This window comes from Castor canadensis, chromosome 15 (assembly GCF_047511655.1).
Source record: "Castor canadensis chromosome 15, mCasCan1.hap1v2, whole genome shotgun sequence".
NCBI classification, from domain to species: Eukaryota; Metazoa; Chordata; class Mammalia; order Rodentia; family Castoridae; genus Castor; species Castor canadensis.
In genome coordinates this window covers 11996800-12020520 of record NC_133400.1, presented here as the reverse complement: position 1 = coordinate 12020520, position 23721 = coordinate 11996800, and the positions used below count along the sequence as shown (strand labels likewise).

The 23721-nt window shown below is 40.8% G+C and overlaps 1 protein-coding gene across 4 annotated transcripts; it reads left to right on the top strand.

Annotated features, from left to right (window-relative positions):
- Positions 1 to 1531: 1531 nt before the first annotated feature.
- Positions 1532 to 23334, top strand: Zfp1 (ZFP1 zinc finger protein). 4 transcript variants are annotated; one of them, XM_020160173.2, is made up of 4 exons: positions 1532 to 1705; positions 6734 to 6792; positions 18041 to 18167; positions 20557 to 23334. In XM_020160173.2, the coding sequence occupies exons 2-4, from the start codon at positions 6778 to 6780 to the stop codon at positions 21636 to 21638; spliced, it is 1224 nt and encodes a 407-aa protein (XP_020015762.1). In that variant the 5' UTR covers positions 1532 to 1705; positions 6734 to 6777; the 3' UTR covers positions 21639 to 23334. The 4 variants fall into 4 exon arrangements, with proteins under 4 accessions (XP_020015762.1, XP_073911752.1, XP_020015764.1 ...); XM_074055651.1 differs by lacking the exon at positions 1532 to 1705 and adding an exon at positions 2052 to 2213; XM_020160175.2 differs by lacking the exon at positions 1532 to 1705 and adding an exon at positions 2052 to 2232.
- The last annotated feature ends 387 nt before the right edge of the window (positions 23335 to 23721 follow it).

The following is a 23721-nucleotide window of genomic DNA, read 5'->3' as shown; positions in this document are numbered from 1 at the left end:
GGGATTTCCAGAGATGATTAGATCATGAGGGATCTGACCTAATGAGTATTTTTTTTTATCCCATGAAATTTATTTTCTCTTCCTTTAAGCAAAATCATTATGTTGTTATCAAGATTTTAGTACTGGGGATTTTTCACCACTAGAGCACTTGCCTAGCACCCAAGAATCCCAAGTACCACAAAAAAATTTTTTAAAGATTTTATAATTACATTGAAGGATTATAACAACCATATTCAGAATACAAGAAAATTTAATGTATTTTCATCAAAATATGTTTAGATAAAATATTTTACTTTTTCAAAGACGTTTTCCAAAAAGTTCACTATCCCCCCCACCCTGCAATGAGTATTTTAATTCACTGATGGATTCAAAATTTGAATTGATTGCCAGACATTGGTGGCTCACACCTGTAATCCTAGCTACTCAGGAGGCAGAGATCCGCAGGATTACGGGTTGTAGCCAGCCCTAGGCAAATAGTTCACAAGACCCTCTACTGAAAAAAATCCATCACAAGAAAGGGCTGGTAGAGTGGCTCAAGTAGTGGAGTGCCTGCTTAACAAGCATGAGGCTCTGAGTTCAAACCCCAGCGGTGCCACAAAAAAAAAAAGTTCATAAACTATGAGCTTTTGAGTTCTAAGGATGTGTCAGGTAGGGCCCTAAGTTGTTACAATGTACTTTTCTGGTGTGATATGTGGACAGTGGGGGTAAAGGAAATGCTTTCTTTTCAAATCCTGCTGTACACCCAAAACTATTCTAAAAAAATTTTTTTAAAAAGGGGGGCAGGACAGGTACTAAGGGGGAAGTGAGGAGCTGTTGAGCAAGGGTATAAAGACTCCATCATGCAAGATGAGTAAATCCTAGCCATCTAATACAATACTCATTATATACTTGTAATTTTCCAAGAGTGTATAGTTTAGGCGTTCTCACCGTACACAAATGGCAACTATGTGAGCTGATAGGTATGTTAGCTAGATTGATTGTGGTGGATATTTCAGAATGTATATATCATTATCGAAGAGGGTAACAAAAGAGAAAAAAGCTACTTGCAAAGACAGCTTTACTGCCAATTTTATTTAATAAATCAGAAAGGTGTGTATTTGTTACACAGTTGTCTTTGGAAAGTGAGATTATGGGTTATGCTAGTCTTATTGGGCGTTTTATAACCTAGATTAGTTATGTTTTTTTTCCTTTGGTTTTGTCTTTTTGAGACAGTGTCTATGTAGCCCAAGCTAGCCTCAAACTCACAATCCTCCTGCCTCTGCTTCCGGAATGCTGGGATTGTAGGTGTGAACGCCCGCCCCTACTTAATTTTTAAAAGCCAGGCTTGGGGACAAGGACGCGGACTACATTTAATTCACAACCTGCACTGGGACAAATGAACAGTTCAGGCTAAGGGATTATCTTGGAAAGCATTCATTGACCCTCTAACAAGGCGTACTTTCCGGAGAGTGCCTAGCGGTGCGGCTCAGAGGCTTATGGGAAATGTAGTTCGGAGGTCAGAGGTAGACGCAAGTGCAGCTCCGAGGACCCTGGGAACGACGAGCAGTCCTCCTGTCTGCGCATGTGCTTTGCTGCGAGCGCGCCCGTCCTTCCCCCACCTCCAGCGGCGAGTGGGTGACAAGGCCCCATTCTCCGCGTGTCTTTGCCGTCCCGCGCCGTAACCCGGCCTGGCAGGGAGCCACGAGCAGAGGCTGTGCCCTCACAGGTAGGAGGAGGCGCTGTCTGGCAGCTCTGCGCGGCCTGGGGCTTAGGGGCCAGAGGTGAAGGACGGGTTCATGCCTGGGCTGGGTGGGAGCCTAAACTTCGGCGACTGGCAGGCGGCGTTGACCGTCGTCCGAGGCTGCCCAGCGCCCACCTGGGAGCTGGGCCCGGCCGACCGGCCGTGCGGGGGCGGGGACAGCGTGGGAGAAGATGACTGCAACGGTTCGCCCTTCTCCCTTTGTCAGGAGACGCGCCTCCGACTGACCACAGCGAGGTGCTCGGGCCGCGCGGAAACGAGCCCGGAAGTCTCGCGGGCGCGTGCCCGGCCGCCCTCCCCGTCTCGCGAGGGGGTGGGCGGGGCCGAGCCGGCCGCACCTGGCCACGCCCCGGATGCCACTGTTGCTTCCTGGGCCTCGCAGGGGTAGCTGGGGAAGCCTGCTGAGTGTGGTGCCCAGCGCGCGAGTGGTCTGCTCTTTCCAGTGTTCTCAGCGACGTGGTCACCTACAGCCCAGGTCTGCCCTGCGTCGTCCGGTATGATTATCTGAGAACCGCGGAAGAAAAGACAGGCTCAGGAGAGAAAGTGATTTACCTAAGGTCACGCAGCCAGCTGGATCCGTATTGTGTATGACAGCACATTTCTTTTTTTCCCCATTTGCCTTTGAGTTTGCTCACTGGTAATTTTTGCCATGCACACGTTTTGAATTTCTCTATGCTTGAATTTACTGCTTGTGTCTTTCATGGCACCGAGAAGCCCTCACGACTGTGAGATTGCACAAAAGGTTTCCCATGGGCTGGGAGTATATAGTTCAGTGGTGGGTACAACACCTGCCTGGCATGGAAGGCGACCTGAGTTTGAGCTCCAGCACCTGAGGTGGAGCGGGGAGTGTTTCCCCATGCTTCTGGTAGTTTGGACGCATTGGAATCGATTGCATTTTTTTAAACTGTTGCTACTTTTATTGCGATCCCATTAATGGTTGCATTAATTTCTGGGCACCATTAAATCATCTCAAAGAGGCTCAACTTTAGACCTGTTCTGCGTGCCATCCCGATTCAGGCAAGGAGAAGCAATGGGAAGCATTTTTCTCTATTTTGTTAATCAAAGTGTTGGGGAGGGGGTTCCAAACACTGGTCTGTTAAGACAGCTGTCCAGGGTGTCCACCTGGTGGCTTTATCTGTTCCTCTGGCTGGTTTAAAATTGTCTTTCTAATGATCCTTATGGTGAATAAGAGCCACCTCTTAAAGGAGAATCTCTTTTTCTAGAAGATGTCTTATTCTTTATAATTTACAGGGGAAAATTTGGCCATTAATAATCCTCTTTCTTTTCAAATGGCTGCATGTTGTATCAAAGACTCATACCTAAGAGTCAGTATAAATATTTACTCTCTTGCCCAAGTTGCAGAGCTCTAATTAGGGCATAAACTCAGCCTTTTGGAATAAAGAGTGTGCTGAAAGAGCCTTGGCTGCTGTAATTTCAACAGCTTTTACTATGGCATAGCCTTCTGAGCTTTCTCTTCCAAATTCATGCTTTTCTGCTGCAAGAGTGTCAGGAATTAAAGTTTGGCAGGTCTTTAGAGTAAGCCAAAAGTTTCTAATAGCAGCCTGTTGTTGCAGTCACTGTTTAGCCAACGGTGTTCTTTTATCTCTAGAAGGGCTTGAGCCTGGTGAGGGGATTGGAGCTGTCCTGACATGAGCTTTGATGCTTCCTTAACCAGAACGGCTGTCAAGGCTACCAATCTCAAACAACTAAGGCCACTCGGGCACAGGGTCCAGTTTTGAGAAATAGGTGATCAGCCAGGGGTGCCTATTGGGGTTAAGACTCCCAAGACAATTCCTTGTCTCTTATGTTCATACAAGGTGAAAGGCTATTCTCTAAGTTTGGGGGCCCTAGTGCAGGGGCCTGGCTTACCTTAGTTTTGACGACCTCACATGCCTGCTGACAGCCCTTACCCAGTAAAGGGGCTCCTTTTTGTCTCTCTTTAGGAGCTTCAGAGAGCAGTTTTGATAGTAATGCAAAATTGGGAATACAAATTTGGCAGAAATCTGCCATTTCCAGAAAGCTCTGAAGCTGTTTATTGAGGGGAGCAGTGAGGTGACTGCTTGCTTTCTATCTGTTGCTAAGGTTTGGATTCCTGGTGTTAACTCAAAACCTAGGCACTGTACTCAGAAACCAGGGTCTTGGAGTGGGGAGACCTTGTAACTGCCAGTGATATTACCAGCGTGGGTTTTTTGCCCAATTTGAGATAGAAATCACAAAGCAGGGGTTGGAGTGTAGGTCAAGGTGTAGAGTGCTTGCTTAGCATGTGCAAGGCCCTGGTTCAGTCCCCAGCACAACAAAAAAAGGGCTGGAGGTGTCACTCAAGGTGTAGAGTGCTTGCCTAGCATGCCAAGGCGTTGGGTTCAATCCCCAGTACTGCAAGAAAAAGAAGTTACAAAGAGGCAAGTGATACCATCCAAATGAGGCTTTATTGGGGTTTATGCTGGGTCATAAGGGAGACAGTTCACTGGATAGGATCTCTAGATGGCTCTCCAAAGCAGTGAGTTAAGCTTAAATAGTCCCAAAGGTGGCCTGCACAAGTTTACTAGTGGTTATTGTGTGCAGCTCAAGACTTCAGCAGTTTCTTGCTCTAGACGCCAGGGCAGTGTGCCACCAGGGTGGTCTGCTTGTGGGCAGTGGGTCTGTTTGTGCCCAGCTGGTGGAAGTGCTAATTATGGCCACCCCAGGAAGGTCACACAGCTGTCAGACCAGGCATTCTGGGCATGTGAGGCTTTGAAAAGGGAAAGTCCCTTTGCAAGCAAAGGAAGCAGGTGGCAGGAATAGCACTGTGTTGACATGCGTATACTGCAAAAACCCACTTCTCTTAAACTGGAAAACATGGTTGAGAAGTTATGCCTTCCGTGTTCTGCCTCACACACCTTTATATTTGGTCTGCGTTTTATAATCTTTGTAAAATGTTTTTATTTTTCTTTTTCCTTTTTTTTTTTTGACAGTACTGGGGTTTGAAGTCATAGGGCTTTGTGTTTTGCTTCCACTTGAGCTTAGCTTTATTTTTGTGCAGTATTTTACTGCTTTTGGAGATGGATTATTTTTTCTCATGTTTGTTGGTTTTTTTTTTTTTTTTTTTGGTGGTACTCAGGGTGTTATGCTTGCTAGGCAGGCATTCTACCACTTCACCAGCCCTTGTCTGTTGGTATTTTTACTTTTGTGTATTTGGGATCCTCCTACACCCACTTTTTAAAATTAGTTAATGATTATCTATATTATGTCAAAAAGTAACTTTAACAATCTCCATAAATGTAACAATATCTGTAAATGTGTCCAAGATCATTGCAGATATTGTGTGTCTTTTTTTTGTTGTTGTTGTTTCGGTTTGGGTTTTCTGAGACAAGATCCTGCTGTGTAGCCCAGAATGGTCCCAAACGTGTGATCCTTTTGACTTAGTCTCCTGAGTGCTAGGATTATAGGCATGCACTACCACACCAGACTTTCCCCACCTCATGGCCAGTTTGATTAGAAGTTTATCATTATTATTCATGTTTTCAAATAACAACTTTTGGTTTCATTGCATTTCTCTTTTTTTCTGTTTCAGTTTATTGATTTCTGCTCTTATCTTTATTTTTCTCTTTTTGCTTGCTTTGAGTTTAATGCTGTGTGTGTGTGTGTGTGTGTGTGTGTGTGTGTGTGTTGGTTTCATAGGGTGGAAGTGAGGCCACCTTTCTTTTCCAATATAACAATTTAATGCATGTTGGGCATAGTGGTGTACACCTGTAATCCCAGCGCTCAGAAGTCTGAGGCAGGAAGATCACAAGTTCCCAACTAGCCTAGGCTATAGAGTGAGATACTGTCTCAAAAACTTCAAAATAGGGCTGAGAGTGTGGCTCAAATGTTAGAACACCTGCCTAGGAAGTGTGAGACCCTAAGTTCAAACCCCAGTGCTGCTAAAAAAACAAAACAAAACAAAAAATTAGTTTAATGCTATAACTGTCCCTGTAAATACTGCTTTAGTTACATGTCTCAAATCTTTATATGTTGTGCTGTCATTACCTTTTTTTTTTTTTTTTTTTTGGTGGATCGAACCAAGAGCCTTCTGCATGCTAGGCTCTACCATTGTGTTAGCTTTTTGCTGCTGTGCCAGATACCTGAAGGCACAGCTTGAGAGAGGACAGATTTTGGCTCATAGTCTCAGAGGTTTCAGTCCATGGTCCCATGGTCACATAATTAGAGGCCTGAGGCCAGGCTGGATGTGGTGGCAAGGGCGCATGTGGAGAAAACAATGGGTTGTGGATATTGCTTAGCTCTTGGCAGCCAGAAAGCAGAGACAGGAAGAGACCAGGACATGCCCCCAGTGACCTACTGCCTCCAACTAGGCCCCACCACCTCCCAGTAATGTCATCACCTTATGAATCATCAGGATTTATCCATTGATTTGATTAGAGCTCTTATGGTCCAGTCACTTCTCAGTGATTGGATCCTCCAGCTGGGGACCAGGCCTTCAACACATGAGTCCTCATATCCAAACCTTAGCTTCCTAACCCTGAGTTTCAGCCCTTTTCTTAGCATTTTCATTTGTTTGTTTTTTTCCCCCAGAGATGGAAACTACTGAGATCCCCTATTTGTTCATTCATGTTGTCCACCTTTTCTATGAAAGACTTTAGGACATGAATCATAGCTGCTTTAAATTCCTTCTGGTAATTTTCAGTAGTTGAGGATTTTTTTTTGATTGCTTTAACTCCCTGTTTGGTGGTACTAGGGTTAGAACTCAAGGCCTTGTGCTTGCTAGGCAGGCAGACATTCTACCACTTGAGCTGTTCCACTGGTCCTTGCTTTGACTCTTGTTGGTAGGTCGTCTTAGTCTTATCTTTTTGCATGTCTCAATATTTGATTGAGGGTAGGTATTGTCAGTGTGATCCTTTTTGCTCCTTTTGAAAAGTTAGTATTTGTCAAGGGTGTGTAGGGATTTCCAAACAAGACATTCTAGGAGTGTGAGGCATGTCTGATCTTTAATAACATACCTTCCTTTTTCCTTTTTTCCAGTTTTGCTTTCATCGTTCTCTGCCTTTACCGAAAAACTGCAGAAAATGAACAAATCCCAGGTGAGTTGTTTTTAGTGCATTTGTAGAAGTTTATATGGGTCCAGAAAGTGAAGTTAAAAAGTACAAATGAGTTATACACTCAAGGAAAACATAATAAGATCAGTAAGCTGATCAGTGCCAGCAACCAAAGAACAAACTGAATTAAGTCTGGCACTGGTTATGCACACTGGTTCCTTGGTTCTCTGTATGAAGTCTGAATCAGTTTTGTATACCTTCATAGAGATAGAGATGTTTTGGACAACATCTCTAGAAACAGGCAAAATTAAACAGGCTGCAGTTTGTCTAAGGTTGTTTTGTATGGCATTCTGTAGTTCAAGCTTCGGGTGTTATTGTGTGTGTTTTGTTTTTACAATTGGATTAGTGTGATGCCAGAAAAGTCAGTGAATAACTGTGTGGGCATATATTTGAATTCCCCCCCACCCCCCACCAGTACCATTGTCATCACTTTCTTGAATGGCTGTCTAGAATTTAATTGTAAGTATTTATGCAAATACAAATACAGATAAAAATGTAAGATAGCATGTGAATCAGAATGTTCTGTTTGTGTTTTGTTTTTAATTAATAGTCCTCACTTTTTAGAGCAGGTTTTGGTTTACAGAAAAATTGAATGGTGAGTACAGAAAGATCCCACATATCCACCCCCCACACTCCTCAACACACACACATCCATTTCCCCTCTTTGTTTGTCTGTTTTATTTATTTATTTGAGACAAATATTTGTTATGTAGCCCAGACTGGCCTTGATGTAGAGATCCTCCTGCTTTAGTCTTCCAAGTGCTAGGATTACAGGCATGCTGCACCACACTCAGCTCACCCATTAACACTTTATGTTAATGTGGTATACTTGTTACAATTGATAAACCTATTGTTGATTGATTCTTTAACTCAAGTCCATAGTTTACATTAGGATTCATCTTTGTGCTGTACATTCTGTGGGTTTCGGCAAGTCTGTAGTGACATGAATCCACCATTACAGTATCATACAGAATAATTTCACTGCCTAGAAATCCCACTGTTGAATTTCTACCTATTCATCTCTCTCTGCCCATGGCAACCATTGATTGTTTTATTGTCTTATCTCCCTCTTCTTTTCTACATTTCATGTACTTGGATGCATATAGTAGGCAGACTTTTTAGTTTTGCTTTTCTTCATTTAGAAATATGAATTTAAGGTCCCTTCCTGACTTTTCCTGGCTTGATAGTGCTTGTGCGCTCTCTCTCTTTTCTCAGTTATTTTTTGAGTAGGGCCTTGCTGTTTGTGCCCATGCTGGCCTGGACCATGAGCCTCCTGTTACTGCTTCCCAAGTAGCTGGGATGACAGGTGCCACCATGCCCAGCTTTTTTTTTTTTTTAAAATTGGTTGACACGGGGTCTTGTGAACTATTTGCCTGTGCTGGCCTTGAACCGAGATCCTCCCAGTGTCCACCATCTGAGTAGCTAGGATTACAAGCGTGAGCCACTGCACCCAGCTTTGATAGTTCATTTCTTTTAGCACTGAATAGAATTCCATTATGTGGATTGACCACAGTTTATGTATTCTGCATCTATTTAACAACATCTTGTTTGCTTCCAAGTTTTGGCAATTAATGTGAATGTTTTGTGTGAGCATAAGTTTCAGTTCATTTGCGTAAATACCAAGAACCATGATTGCTAGATGATATAGTAAAAATATGATTGATTTGGTAAGAAACTGCCAAATTGGCTGTACATTTTGCATTTCCACAAGCAATAAATGAGAGTTCATGTTACTCTAATTCTTGGTGTGGATTTTGGCCTTATAATAGGTGTATAGCAGTATCCAATATTTTTTTTTCCCCCAGTACTGGAGTTTGAACTCAGGGTCTTGTGCTTGCTAGATAGGCACTGTGCACTTGAGCCACTCTGCCACCCAGTGTCTTGTTAATTTATTACTCCCTGATAACACATAATATGGAACATCTTTTCATAGGTTCATTTGCCATCATTTGCCATCTGTATATCTTCTTTGGTGAAAATCTGTTCAGATCTTTTGTCTGTTTTTTAGTCAATTTTGTTTTGAGTTTTAAGAATTAATTTGTGTATTTTAAATATGAATCCCTTATCAGACACATATTTTTCAAAGATTTTTCTCCCAGTCTGTGGTTTGTCATTTCATTTTCTTAGCAGGTACTCTACCACTTGAGCCATGCCCCTAATTCTGTCTTTTCATTTTCTTAATTGTATTTTTTATCAGTCAGTAACATATCTTTTAATGTCATTCCATATTGACCATAGAAAGCTTCCTTATTTTTTTTCCTAATTTTTTGTTGGGTCATACATATTCTAAGCAGTGTATAAAACGTTATACGCTTTATATGTATTATAACAATGAATATAACAAATATGTATACAAATAAGAATAGTAATAAAATGGGTGCATCCTAATTAAGACATAGAACATTAAGGCTGGGCATGGTGGTCAGCCTATAATCCTAGTTACTCTGGAGGTAGAGATTGGGAGGATTGAGATTCAAGGCCAGCCCAGGCGGAGTTCACGAGACCCTGTGTCAACCAGTGGCTGGGCATGGTGCGTGTGCCCATTATCCCAGCTACAGGGCGCAGCATAAACAAATAGCTATTTGGGAGGCAAAGATCAGAAGGATTACAGTTCAGTCCAGCCTAGGCATAAAGTGAGACACTGTCTCAAAAATAAGCAAAGCTAAAGGGCTGTCAGTATGACTCAAGCAGTAGAACTCCTGCATTGCAAGTGTGAGGCCCTGAGTTCAACCCCCAGTTCTGCCCCTCTATCCAAAAAAAAAGGTAGAGACTTAGGGTATTTTTAATCATTTTTTTTCCCAAGTTACATTAGCTAATGTTAGGAGAAAAGAAGCAACTCATGCCTTGCTGGTGGTAGTATAAAATGATACAGACTTACTGGGAACAATAAGGCAATACTTACCGAGCAAATCTAGCAAACAAGTCTAGCTTGTATTTAGAAATTGTGCTACTAGACAACATTCTCCCAGGAGAAGATGAACTGAGAACTGAGTAATATCTCTGGTCATAGTCTAGCTTCAGTTTATTTTGTTTTGGTTGGTTGTTTTGGTGATACTGGGGTTTGAACTCAGGGCATCATGCTTGCTACACAGGTGCTCTGCCACTTGAGCCATTCTGCTACCCGTAGTTTCAGTTTTTCTGAGAGTTTATAAAAGCCTCATTTGGGGAAGCCATTGGCAAGGTCACGCAAAACATAAGGAAACAGGGCTCAACATACTTGGTCCATCTGGCAGGGTCAAAGTGTGGATCAAGTACTGGGTGTCTAGCAGGAATTTAACTAGAGGGAGTGGGATGTGCCTCTTAACTGCTCCACTGCCAACTCTCAGTAGATTAAAGCAGAACAATTCTGTGAGAAGAAACAAGCAACTTCATCTGATCCAAGGCAACCTGGTGTGGAGGGGAGAGACAGATGTCATCAGCACATGTTCAAGACAAGCCAAACCAAGTACACATAAGAATCTGGGCTAGGCTCAGCCAGGCCATCTGCCCTCAAGGTGATAAAAAGGTGGCATAGTAGCAACAGGTTTTTTGGGTTTTTTTCTTTTCTTTGTGCTATAGATTCCGTATTTGAACCAAGTCTGCTGGTTCTGACCCATGTGTAACAGACTGCTGCATGGTCATCAGAGGCTAGTGTGCATTATTTCTAAGGATTACATCCAATGACATGATGCAAAAAATGGACAGATATAATCATTTAAGACAAGAGATGCCGGGTGCCAATGGCTCATGCTTGTAATCCTAGCTACGCACGAGGCAGAGATCAGGAGGATCACGTTTCAAAGCCAGCACCAGCAAATAATTCCATGAGACCCTATCTTGAAAAAACCCCTCATAAAAAAGAGCGGTGGAGTGGCTCAAAGTGTAGGCCCTAAGTTCAAGCCCCAGTACCACAAAAAACAAAAAAGAAACGCTGTAACGTGCCTTACCGTTCGTGTGACTGATCTAAAGCATGGTGGCTTCCTGCCACCAGGTGCCCAGGACAGAAACTGATTTGGAACCAAAAATTGGGGAATCTGTCCTTCCCAATTGGTAACCTCCCTGTGCCTAATCAGCCTCTAAATGTTACCACAGGTGTCTTGATGACAGCCCTCAGAATGCCTGCTTTTGAATTACTCTGTTCTGGTCTACACTAGAAGCAATTTGGTGCCATTAGGGAATTACTGCCATCCTTCAATCTCTTGCATCTTCCTAGGGATTTCTGTTAACTCTATCGTAGTAATTTCTTGTTTGCCCCGTCCCATACCTCTATCTCTTTTGGATTTCTTTTATGAGTGGGTGTACCGAAGTGTGTACTCTTCAGTAGCTTGAGAAAGGGTGTGTAAGATACATTCTTAAGACTGCCTTTTTTTCTTTTTGTTAGAGATTGAACCAAGGTCCTGCACATGGTAGGCAAGTGCTCTACTACCAAGCTGCATCCTCAGCTGTAGACTGCATTCTTCCTGTTAGTTGCTTGATAGCTTATGCATGAATGTGTATTTGTCTCTTCCTTCAGTTCTGTCAGTTTTTACTTCTTGCAGTTTGGAGCTATGTCATTAATTGCATGTGTGTTTACTGATTGCATGTATGTTTAGGATTGTTCTATCTTCTTGACAGTGTACCCTTTTATCATTTTAGAGTCTGTCTGTCTCTGTAGCACTCCTTGTCGGGTATAAAGCTGCTTGGTTTTTTTTGATTTCTGGTTTGGTTTGATTTGGTTTTGCAGTACTGGGGTTTGAACTCAGGGCCTATACCTTGAGCCACTCCACCAGACTTTTTTTTGTGAAGTGTTTTTTCGAGACAGGATCTCTTGAACTATATGCCTAGGCTGGCTTCAAATTGTGATCCTCCTGATTTGTGCCTCCTGAGTAGCTAGGATTACAGGTGTGAGCCACCAGTGCCCAGCGTGATTTACATTTTTATGGTGTATCTTCTTCTATTCTTTTTGTGTCAACCTTTTTGTTTTCTTATATTTATAGTGTACTTTTTCCTAACAGTATATAGTTGGATGGTGGTTTTTATCCAGCCTGACCAGCTCTGCTTTATTATTTTATACTTAATTTCATTATAGACACAGTTGGATTTAAGCCTCTCATTTCTTATTCTGTAATTTAAAATTTTTTTTGTTATTTTTTAGGGACAGGGTCTTACTATACTGCCCAGGTTGGTCTTGAACTTCTGGGCTCAAAACAGTCTTTTTGCCTTGGTTTCCTGAGTACTATGTGGACTACAGTTATACATGACCACTCCTGGCTATTTGTTCTATTGGTGGCTGTTTTTCCTTTTATCTTTTTTTTCCCTTAAATGATGCTTTAAGATTATAGTTTATATATTTTATTGACCATCTCTATGTCCTCTTATACATTGTAGTTCATCAGAAGTGCTTGTGTGCTAACTAACCTATGGGTTATCTCTATATCTGTTTCTTCTGACTTTATCTCCTTGTTGTCTTTTCATGACTTTTTTTTGCTTTTTTACATGTCTAATATTTGTATGTTGTACGTGTTGTATGATATATAGCTCCTTCTAAAAAAGTTTTGTTCTATCAGATAAACTATTGGCAGACCATTCTGATCCTGCTGAGCCTTGTAAGATTTGTGAAGTTGGGTCTATTTCAGTTAGATCACAGTTCTTTCTCTGAGAGCATGGTTCTTGCTTCTAGGGCATGGCTTGGCTGGCATCTCAACTATCCACTACTCTTGTTGGGTCCAAATGGCAGCATTCCCTAGCACTATGCATCCTCTGAAGCCTCTCCTTAGTAGTCAGTCTTTCAGTTGCAACTCTTAGGTAGTTCTGGAGGCTTGCCCTCCACCTATACATACTAGGAACCAGACAAAAATCTGAGTGGATTCCTATGCAGAATTTTAGACTTCCTCTCTGTGGTTTCCTTAGCTCCTTAACCCTGTGTTCTTTATCCACTTTGTGCTTCTTTAGCAGATACCTGAGACTGAGTGTATTAGTTAGGCTTTCTGTTGCTGTGACAAATGCCAGAGAAAAACAACTTAAGAAAAATTTATTTTGGATCAGTCCAAAGGTTTCAAAGGTTTCAGTCCTTTGTGGTGGAGCAGAGTAGTTGACATCCTGACAGTCAGGAAACAGAATGCTTGCACCTGCCAGCTTTCTCTATTTTTCACTTTTATTCCATCCTGAGTCCCAGCTAAGGGGGTGGTGCTGCCCACATTCAGGGTGGGTCTTCCCCCATTAGTTAATCTTCTCTGGAAATGCCCTCACGGACACACTCAGAGGTGAGCTTTACCAATTCCCTAGGTACTTCTCAGTCTAATCAAGTCAATAATTAAGATGAACCACCACACTGAGTAATTTTTGAAGAACAGTAATTTGTTTTCTTATAGTTTGGGAGGCTGTGAGTTTAAAATCAAGGTGCTGGCAAGTTGGGCGTCTGGTAAAGGCCAGTCTTTGTCTCTAAAAGGGTGATTTAACTCCGTGTTCTTGCATGGCAAAAAAAAGGGAACGAGCTACTCTCTCAAGCCCCTTTGTTGTTGTTGTGGTTGTGGTTGTTTGTGGTACTGGGTTTGAACTTAGGGCCTATACCTTGAGCCACTCCAACAGCCCTTTTTTGTGATAGGTTTATTTGACATAGGGTCTTATGAACTATTTGCCTGGGCTGGCTTTGAACCATGATCTTCCTGATCTCTGCCTCCTGAGTAGCTAGGATTATAGGCATGAGCCTCCAGCACCTGGCTAGCCCCTTTGTAAGAATACCTAATTCCAGCAGACATTTTTGCTGTAATCCCAGCTACTCAGGAGACAGAGGTGGGAGAATCATGAGTGTGAGACCAGCCTAGATAAAGTTAGTGGCCTCTATTTCAAAAATAAAATACAAAAAACCCCCAAAAGAGCTGGTGGTGTGGCACAAATGGTAGAGTGCTTGCATAGCATATGCAAGGCCCTGGGTTCAGTTCCCAATACCACACACAGACACAAAGAATGTACCTAATCTCATTCATGATGGGAAAATTCTTCACGAATAATCACCTATCAAAGACCACACCTCTCAGTTTATTATATCAGTGATTAAGTTTTGATGTGATTTTTAAAAAATTACTTTGCAGTACTGGAGATTAAGCTCAGGGCCTCATGCATGTTAGGCAAGTGCTGTACTACTGAGTTATATGCCCAGCTTTCAGCATTATTTTATTTATGTTTTTGGTGGGACTGGGGTTTGAACTCAGTGCTCTACTGCTTGAGACACAGCTCCAGTCCATTTTTGCCATTTTGAAGATGGAGTTATGAGAACTGTCTCCCCAGACTGACTTTGAACCTTGATACTACCAATCTCTGCCTCCCAAGTAGTTGGGATTTATAAGTGTGAGCCATCAGCACCCAACTTCAACATTAGTTTTTGTAGGGGATCCTACAAACCGTGCCACCCTGCCCCAAATACTAGTTGCTTTTTAGACCCAAATGCCAGTTTTTATTTATTCCATGTAACAACACTTGCTTCTTTTGAGCTCTGTTTTTGTGTTATGGTTTAGAAAATACCCATAGGGACATTTTTACTGGATGTAAAGTTCAAGATTTGTTTGTTGGTCTGGGCTTTTTTCAGTGCTTTTAGAGGCCATGTGAATATGCATCTTCTTTCATGTGTGCCTTTTTTGAGTGACTGTAGCTCTGTGGTAGTTGTATCCAATGCCCGAAAATTACTGTTCTGTGTATTTTGTTGAGCTTTTATTGTTTACCTCTCTAAGTTTTGAAGTCATTGCTTTTTAGTGATACAGTCACAAAGTCCAAAGGCCTTCTGTCTGCTTAGCAGAATGTGACCTGTGCTGTTCTCTTCTGAAATTCATATACTTTTCTCCTTGTACCCAGGGTTCCAAAGTTTCCTGATTTTTTTTTTTTTTTTTTTTTTTTTTGGTGGTACTGAGGTTTGAACTCAAAGCCTCACACTTGTTAGGCAGATGTCTACCACTTGAGTTACTCTACCAGCCCTTTTTCCATGTTGGGTTTTTTCAAGATAGGGTCTTAAGAACCTTTTGTTTTGGCCCAGGCTGGCTTTTAACTGCGATCCTCCTGATCTGTCTCCTGAGTAGCTAGGATTGCAGGTGTGAGACACTGACACCCAACTGATTAATTATTTTCTTGATCCATTTTCCTCCTTTTGCTGAAATGTCAAAATGTATTTCCATCCCTTTTTTTTTCTCTCCATATTGAATGTAGGCCATTTTATTGCCAAAGACAGCAATGATTGCAATGTGATAACTGGTTCTTAGGCTACATCTCCCATGTGACCTAAGATATCTTGCTGTTAGTACAAATGGAATCATATTAGTCACAGTAACTTAAATGGCTCTTATCCCAGCCACTGTAGCAGGTTTACACCCTGTAAAATATTTCTGGGAGTCTCCAGGAGGCATTAGCCATGTGCTCATAAATGAACTCTCTCCAGCTTGGCACTGCTATTGCTTTACCACCTCCATAGGGAACTATTTGGGTCCTGCTAGTTCCTTCTGGGTCAAATGCCATGTATCTGAGTTGTGCATCCTCCTGATAGTGCCTTTGGTGCCCCAAAGTTTTCACAGAATCAGAGTTGTATGGATTGTGTAAGGTAGAGGAGACTGTCCTTTTTCCCTAGAGCTTGGTGTCATGCTGACTAGACACTAAAGGGATCACAAGCACCCCAAGCTTCTCACCAGAGTATTTTTCCTTTTTTTTCGGTGGGACTGGACTGGGGGTTTGAACTCAGGGCTTCGCATTTGGAAAGCAGGCACTCTACCACTTGAGCCACACCTCTAGTCTGAGAGCTTTTTTCTTTTTATGGTACCTCCTCTCTGTAGAACTCAGATGTGGGTCCTTTGGGGTGTGGGAGTGTCAGTATTAGATTTAGTCAACAGTTACTGAGCAATTACTATGGGCTTAGCAGTAGTAAGCCCTTGTACAATTTTTTTTTTAGTGATACTGGTGTCAGAGGGGGTTTGAACTCAGGACTTCACACTTGCTATGCACTTTACCACTTGAGCCACAGCCCCAGTCCTGCATTTTTTTCTTTAAGGCTTATTCTGTAGGTCTTAAGCTGAATTCTTTTTTTAAATTTTTCTTAGGATATATTGAAAAAGTTTCATTGTGGTATTTCCATACATGTATATAATATACTTTGATTGGATTCACCCCCTCTATTGCTTATTTTTGTCGCTCCTCATTTCCATCCTTTTAATAATTTATCTTTTTTTTAGTGTTTAATGTATATTTTAGCAAATTTTAATCAATATTTGTTTTTCTCCCTCTACAACTCTGAAGTTGCAGGCATCCAAAACTTAGTTATAGCTTATCGTTCAATACTTCCTTTCCCCATTCCGTATTTGCTCATTTGAACATATTTTGCCAACTTGTTCATTGTTACTTCTGAGTAATTCTTGCTAGGTTTAGTTTTATTTTTAGAGTATGGCTTTTAATAATAGTAATAATTTCTAACACTTATGTGACATTATGTACCAGTAACCAGAGGGCTGTTGCTCGCAATTCAAATGACCTACTGCTTTGTTTTTGTAGGACCCACATGCTAAGGCTGGTTTTTACATTTTTAAATAGTTGGGGGAAATTTGAATAGTATTTTGAAAATTATATGAAATTTAAATTTTGGTGTTCATAAGTTTTATTGGAACACACTCATGACATTTGTTGCATGTTGTCTATGCCTGCTTTTTTTTTTTTTTTTTTTGAGACTTGGGTCTGAACTCAGGGCTTTGTGCTTACAAAGTAGGCACTGTACCACACCACCAGTCCATTTGCCCTGATTATTTTTGTTGTTATTGTTTTTCATTTGCAGTACTTGAGCTTGAACTCAGGGTCTACACACAGAGTCACTCCACCAGTCCTTTTTTGTGAAGGGTTTTTTCAAGATGGGGTCTCACAAACTATTTGCTTGGGCTGGCTTCGAACTGCGATCCTCCTGATCGCTGCCTCTTTAGTAGCTAGGATTACAGGCATGAGCTACTGGTGCCTGGTTGCCCTGGTTATTTTGGAGATGGGGTTTCTTGAACTATTTGCCTGAGCTGGCCTCAAATTGTGATTCTCCCAATCTCAGCTTCCCAAGTAGCTAGGATTATATGCATGAGCCCTGGCACCCAGCCTATGCCTGCTTTTGTGGTAGGGCAACAGAGTTGATTAATTTCAGCCCAGAGTACATATAGCTTACAAAATCCAAAATATTTACTAGTACACCCTTTATAAAAAAGTTTGCCACCTCTTATTCTAAATACTTTCAATACTTTGGAGATATTCCATTGCTTTCTGGTTTCCATTGTTTATTTTGAAAAATAAGCTATCAGTTTTACTGTATCTTTGAAGGCAATAGCTTTTTCTTGGATATTTAGCAGTTTATTATAATGTGCTTAAGGGTGAGGGGTTTGTATTTGTTCTTGTGGTTACTGGTAATTCTTTAAACTATGGTCTGATGTCAGCTGTTTGGGAAGATTTTTAGCCATTATCTCTTCAAATACTGGTTTTACTGCATTTTGCTTCTCCTAAAAGGACTCTAGTTGCAATTATTTAAGCCTTTTAACTTGTCCCATGTGTCTTTCAGGTTCTGGGATATGTTTTTCACCTTTTATTCTTCTATATTTCAGTATGAATTTTTTTTTACTGACACCTTTCAGTTCACTAGTTATCTTTTCAACTGTGTAATTAGCTGCAGGTTTTGTTGGGTTGGGTTTTTTTTGTTGTTTTTTTCTTTTTTTGACAGTACTGGGGATTGAACTCCAGGCCTTGCACTTGCTAGGCAGGCACTCTACCACTTGAGCCACTGTACCAGCTAAGTTGGTTTTTTGTTTATTGTTTTTGAGAGACAGGGTCTTGCTATGTAACCCCTGCTGGCCTCCAACTTGATCCTTCAGTCTCGGCCTCCTGATTGCTGAGATTATAGCTGTGTACCACCACACCCAGCTCTTGAGAGCTAACTATCAAATGTGATGGTGCCAGAGATATAGGGGAATCTGTTTAATGTCTTAAGTGTAAGTATTTTTGGAGTTACAACAAAACAAAGTGAATAAGGTGTGCAGTTGGTGTTACATATAATTTTCATGGTACTGACTTACAACATGGTAAGGATAAGTTTTCATATGTCCCTTTTTAAGATAGGGTTTCACTATGTTGCCCAGGGTGGGCTTGAACTTGAGACTCTTCCCCTTCCGCCTTCCATGTGCTGAGTCTAACAGGTGTACACTATCATGCCTGGATTTCATATTTCCTTTCTCTGTTACCAAGAACTGATCATTTTAGAATGAACAATATGCCATTTCAGGGATCAGTTTCATTCACGGATGTGACTGTGGACTTCACCCAGGAGGAGTGGGAGCAACTGGACCCCTCTCAGAGGATCCTCTATATGGATGTGATGCTGGAGAACTATAGCAACTTACTTTCTGTGGGTAAGGACAGCTCTTGGGTGTAGCTCACTGTTTGCCTAGTAGCATTTGTGTCCTTTCTCAGTTACCAAAAGTTAATGCACTTCTGAACTACTAAGTGCTGATGGTCTCCATGTCACTGGTTGAGGCTGAGAGAGTACAGCCTCTGATGTTATACTTTTTTTTTTTTCTTGCAGCACTGATATTTGAACTCAGGGCCTCATGCTTAGAAGGCAGGTACTCTTACAGCTTGAGCCACTCTGCCAGCCCTTTTTTGTGATTTTTTTTTTTTTTTTTTGTAAGATAGAGTCTTGCAAGCTATTTGCCCCAGGGCTGGCTTCAACCCATGGTCCTCTTTTTTTTTTTTTTCATTTTTCTTTTATTATTCATATGTGCATACAAGGCTTGGTTCATTTCTCCCCCCTGCCCCCACCCCCATGGTCCTCTTGATCTCTGCCTCCTTAGTAGCTAGGACCATAGGCATGACCTACTGAGTATCTTTCCAACACTCTTTGTTTTCAAGGTTTCTGATGTCCAAGCAATTAGGACCTGTGTTCCATTTGTAAATTCTGATAGTGTGATCTTCAAGATCAACAGAGAGTTGTGGGTAGTATAGTTAGAATGACCAGTTCAGAATTTTCTAGGAATGATATAAAAGGAGAAAAGGGAAATGAGATAGAAACTGGTAGAAGTGATATCCCAGGGATTATGAACAACTGGTTCATAATCAGGAACTTTTTTTAATTTAATCAGGAACTTTTTTTTTTTGTGGTACTGGGGCTTGAACTTGGAGCTTCATGCTTGCAAGGCAGGCACTCTACTACTTGAGCCACTCTGCCAGCCCTGGTACTTTTGAAATATTTTTCAAGAATGTAGTTTTTTGCTGGGCATGGTGGTATACAACTGTAATCTAGCAACTTGGGAGCCAGAGATCAGGAAGATTGTGGTTTGAGGCCACCCCGGACAAAAGGTAGCTAGACCTCCATCTCAACAAATAAGCCAGATGCCTTTCTGTAATCCCAGCTACAAGGGAGGTAGAGGTGGGATTGTGGCCCAAGGCAGCCCCAGACAAAAACATGAGATCCTATCTGAAAAAATAACTAAAACCAAAAAGGGCTGAGGACATAGTTCAGGTGGTAAAGCAACAGCCTAGTGAGTATGAGGCCCTAATTTGAAATCCTAACACCTTTAGACATGACTAAGAACAAATGACCTGAGTCATACCTCCAAATACCCATCTTTTCCTGCTTAACTTTTTTCCCCTATATATAAAAACTTGCCTAATACATTTTAAACCTTGGTGTTGTGATTAGTTGCTCTTTCATTAGTATTCAGTCTGCCAGAATGGTGACTTCCATATTTTAGTTCATGGAAATTGGAATGACCTCAGGGAAGATAGTTTTTTCAGTACAAGGGGCTGTGGCTCAAGTGGTAGCACCTGCCTAGAAGTGCAAAGCCCTGATTTTAAACCCCATTATTGCCAAAAAAAAAAATTTTTTTTTCTTTTAAATAACATCCTTGATGAAATGGCAGCAGAATCATAAGAGTCAGGAGTAGCCAGTAATATATAGGATGGCAGTAAAGATTATGAAGTAGGCCAGTGCTGTGTAATTTGATCTTTAAGATACGCTGTGATAGAGCAGGGATATATTAAAAGGAGAGAAGCAGAAAATGATGAACATACACATTCATTCTCCTACAATTAAATAAAACGAAAGAAAATCCAGCACAGAGGTGATTCTGTTGTAAGAGTTTATAAATTCTTTTATATTTCCAACAAAATGTGGGTCCTGGATCTTGCCATCCGTTTGCAAAAGAATCTTTATAGACTTGGAGCACTGCAATAGGACTGCCACTAAAACCTGTGAGAGTGTCAGTCACTAACCTCTGATCTGCCTGGGTATTTCCAGAAGATAATATCTTCATCTACTTATTTTCTTAATCTCTCTGCCAACTTTTGTGTCTGTGAGGACACTGAATCTCCTTCATCTTTGGAATTGCCAGCCTTCCTGCATCAGCTGTTTGCTTTTTTCTGGGGTGGTGGTGGTGGTGAATAATGGGGCTTGAACCTAAGGCAATGCCTTAATGCTTAAGCATTTACAATGCTGGTAAGCACTCTGCCTCTTGAGTTATGCCCCCATCACTTGACCTTTGTTTTTATTTCAGTTTTTTTTCTACTTTAAGGTCATTTTGTCTTTTGGCACTGCTACTCGTGTACATTGTCAGTTTGTACTTTTTTATTTGCCATAAGCTTTTATATTTTTGTCTTTTTCTTCCAAAGTTTACATTTTTAATGCTGGAAGACCAGGTCCCAAACTAGAGTCAGATCTGAGATAGAACATTTGTGTGGACTCCCTTTCTGTAACATCAGAGAAAGGATTGACAAAGTGCATTTCATTGTGTTCTGTCTTAGAAGTGTGGAAGGCTGACGACCAGATGGAGAGTGACCACAGGAACCCTGATGAGCAGGCAAGGCAGTTTGTAATCCTCAAGAACCAAACCCCAGTTGAAGAAAGAGGTAATCTCTTTGGAAAAACATTTAATCTGAACACAGACTTTGTTTCTTTAAGACAAGTGCCCTATAAATATGATTTATATGAAAAGACTCTGAAATATAATTCAGACTTACTCAATAGTAATGGAAGCTATGCAAGAAAGAAAGGTGATGAGTGCAGTGGATTTGAAAAATCACTCCTATATTTGAAGCAAGAGAAAACCCACCCTGGAGTGGAGTACTCCGAGTATAATAAAAATGGAAAAGCTCTCAGCCATAAGGAAGTCATTTTTAAACATCAGAAAATTAAAAACTTGGTTCAACCTTTTGTTTGTAATTACTGCGACAAGGCCTTCTCCTTCAAGTCACTCCTCATTAGTCATAAGAGAATACACACTGGAGAAAAACCCTATGAATGTAATGTATGTAAGAAAACCTTCTCCCATAAGGCAAACCTCATCAAACACCAGAGAATTCATACTGGGGAGAAACCTTTTGAATGCCCCGAGTGTGGAAAAGCTTTCACCCACCAGTCAAACCTTATTGTACACCAGAGAGCACATATGGAGAAGAAGCCCTATGAATGCAGTGAATGTGGAAAGACATTCGCTCAGAAGTTTGAACTCACTACACACCAGAGAATTCATACAGGAGAGCGGCCCTATGAATGTAATGAATGTGCAAAAACCTTCTTTAAAAAGTCAAACCTCATCATACATCAGAAAATTCACACGGGGGAGAAACGCTATGAGTGCAGTGAATGTGGAAAATCTTTTATCCAGAACTCACAACTGATCATACATATGAGAACTCATACAGGCGAGAAACCCTATGAATGCACTGAATGTGGCAAAACTTTCAGCCAGAGATCAACTCTTAGATTACATTTGAGAATCCATACAGGAGAGAAACCATACGAGTGTGCTGAGTGTGGAAAGGCCTTCAGCAGGAAGTCCCGACTCAGTGTACATCAGAGAGTTCACATAGGGGATAGACCCTGAGGCTGCAACCAGGTTATACTGGAAAACCTCATACCAGAATCCTTCCTTTGAGTCAGAAACCTCACAAAAGTACTCAAGAAACATGGGAATTTGTACTGGATACAATCTTAACTCAAATATGATCCCATAAGACTATTATACTGGAAGTTAGATATGATACACAGCTAAAGAATACAATCAGAATATATACGGTTGTAAATAGGCATACCCAGCTGTATTACACTGAGGTTCTTTTGGTATCCTTTTGTATGGTCTGGGGTTAGAAACCAGGGCCTCATGTGTGCTTGGTAGGGGGTCTACCATTGAGCTACATCCCAGCCCACAGTGAGCTTTTAAAAATGTTGAATGAATTGAATATTCTGGGCAGCACCATAAAGCATATATAGACAGTACCCTTGGAATTTATGTGTGAGTATGCCACAAAAGCACCAATTATGTTTTAAATCTGCACATGTGTAGTTAATAGTCACTGGGAGTTTGACATTCTTGTCTTCTGTGATAATTAGGAACAAGATTTTCCATACTAAACATCACATGTGTTTCAGCACCTTCCCAACCCATTTTAAAGTAGCATGTAGTGTGTGTTTTCTCCTACTGCTTGCTGGCATATGTACGTTGGTGTGACCATTTTTATTGAGCTGTCTCTTCACTAAAGAGATGGCAGTGTTGTTGGAGTCTTCACTTGCTTCTGGATTTGCAGATTTTCCAGATTTATATAAATATGCAAGTGTAAAGTAGTTAAGAGATCACATGAGTGAAAGGAGGCAGATGTGAACTGTGCATTACAGGACAAAAAGTGTGCCATAAATGAATATCCTCATCCATCATGACCTGGTTCTTTTTCTGTGGGGTGTTTACGTGCAAATGCATGTTTTCTACCAAAATATTCTGTAACCCAAAAAAATTAAACTTATTTTTGTGTGTTTCTGTTTCTAACAATTTATGAATTGTCTTGCAAAGAAAGTAGGGTGCTTACATAGCTCATAGATGTTACATTTCAGAAATTTTTAGAGGAAAAAAATTATTTTAAGGAAACTCAAGAATTGTCTGTTTCATTGCTTTTTAAATTTTTCATGTGCATAATTCACTTTAGAAATGAGTTTTGTAGTATCCTGTTTAAAGGACACATTTCTACTTCAACCTAAAGCATTTCCTGTGGAGCTTCACTTAGCATAAGCTGTTACCTTTCCCTTCAGTGTTCCCACTTTATAGATTAGCCTTCTTAGTGATTTTTCCATAATCTTAATGGTTAACATTGAAAATTATTTTTGCATAACTGAAAGATTGACATTTTAAAAGGCTTGCTTTCAAATTCACAAGTTCTGCCTTTAACAGATCATGCAATAGAGTTATAAATGGCACCCACAACTGCTTTTTTTTTTTTTTGGAAGATCATTGATGTACTTGATTTTATATGACTGTGAGTGACTTTCTTGGATAAAATTCACCAAGCCATCCGTAGCCCAGTAAGTCTTTGTCTAAGTTATGATCATTAGTAGATAACTACTAATGACAAGGAAACAGGGAAAGAAGTTAATTTCATACACTGCTGTTGGAATTGTAAATTGTAACAGCTTCCTTGGAGAACCTTGTGATTCTGTCTTTTAAGGATATATATACTTGTCAAACCAGGAATCTCACTCCTGGGAATCTGTTTTCTAAGAAAAAAATAAAGTGCCAGTACTTGAAATATTTATCAATATATATTGTCACTTTTTTTTTTTTTTTTTTGGTAAAGACCAAAAAAAAAAAAAAAAAAAGGAATAATTGAATAAATTGTGGTAAAAATATACTGTGGCTGAATGGTGTTCCATTGAAAAAAACATGTAGACACAAACTCATTTGACTCAAGTCAAGTGAGGGGGAGAGCATACCAATTTTTAAAAAATAAAGATCTAAACAGCTTATATATGCATGTATTTGTACATGGTTTTATAGGCCTAGAGAATAAAATGCCATTGTACCTTCTGGAACTCATTAGCTGTATCAATGAGGGTTCCAGCAGGAAATTGCACTAACCCCATATTCTTTGTGAAAGGAAGAGATGAGGGAACAGTTAAGTGAACAACAGATGACAAGGCAT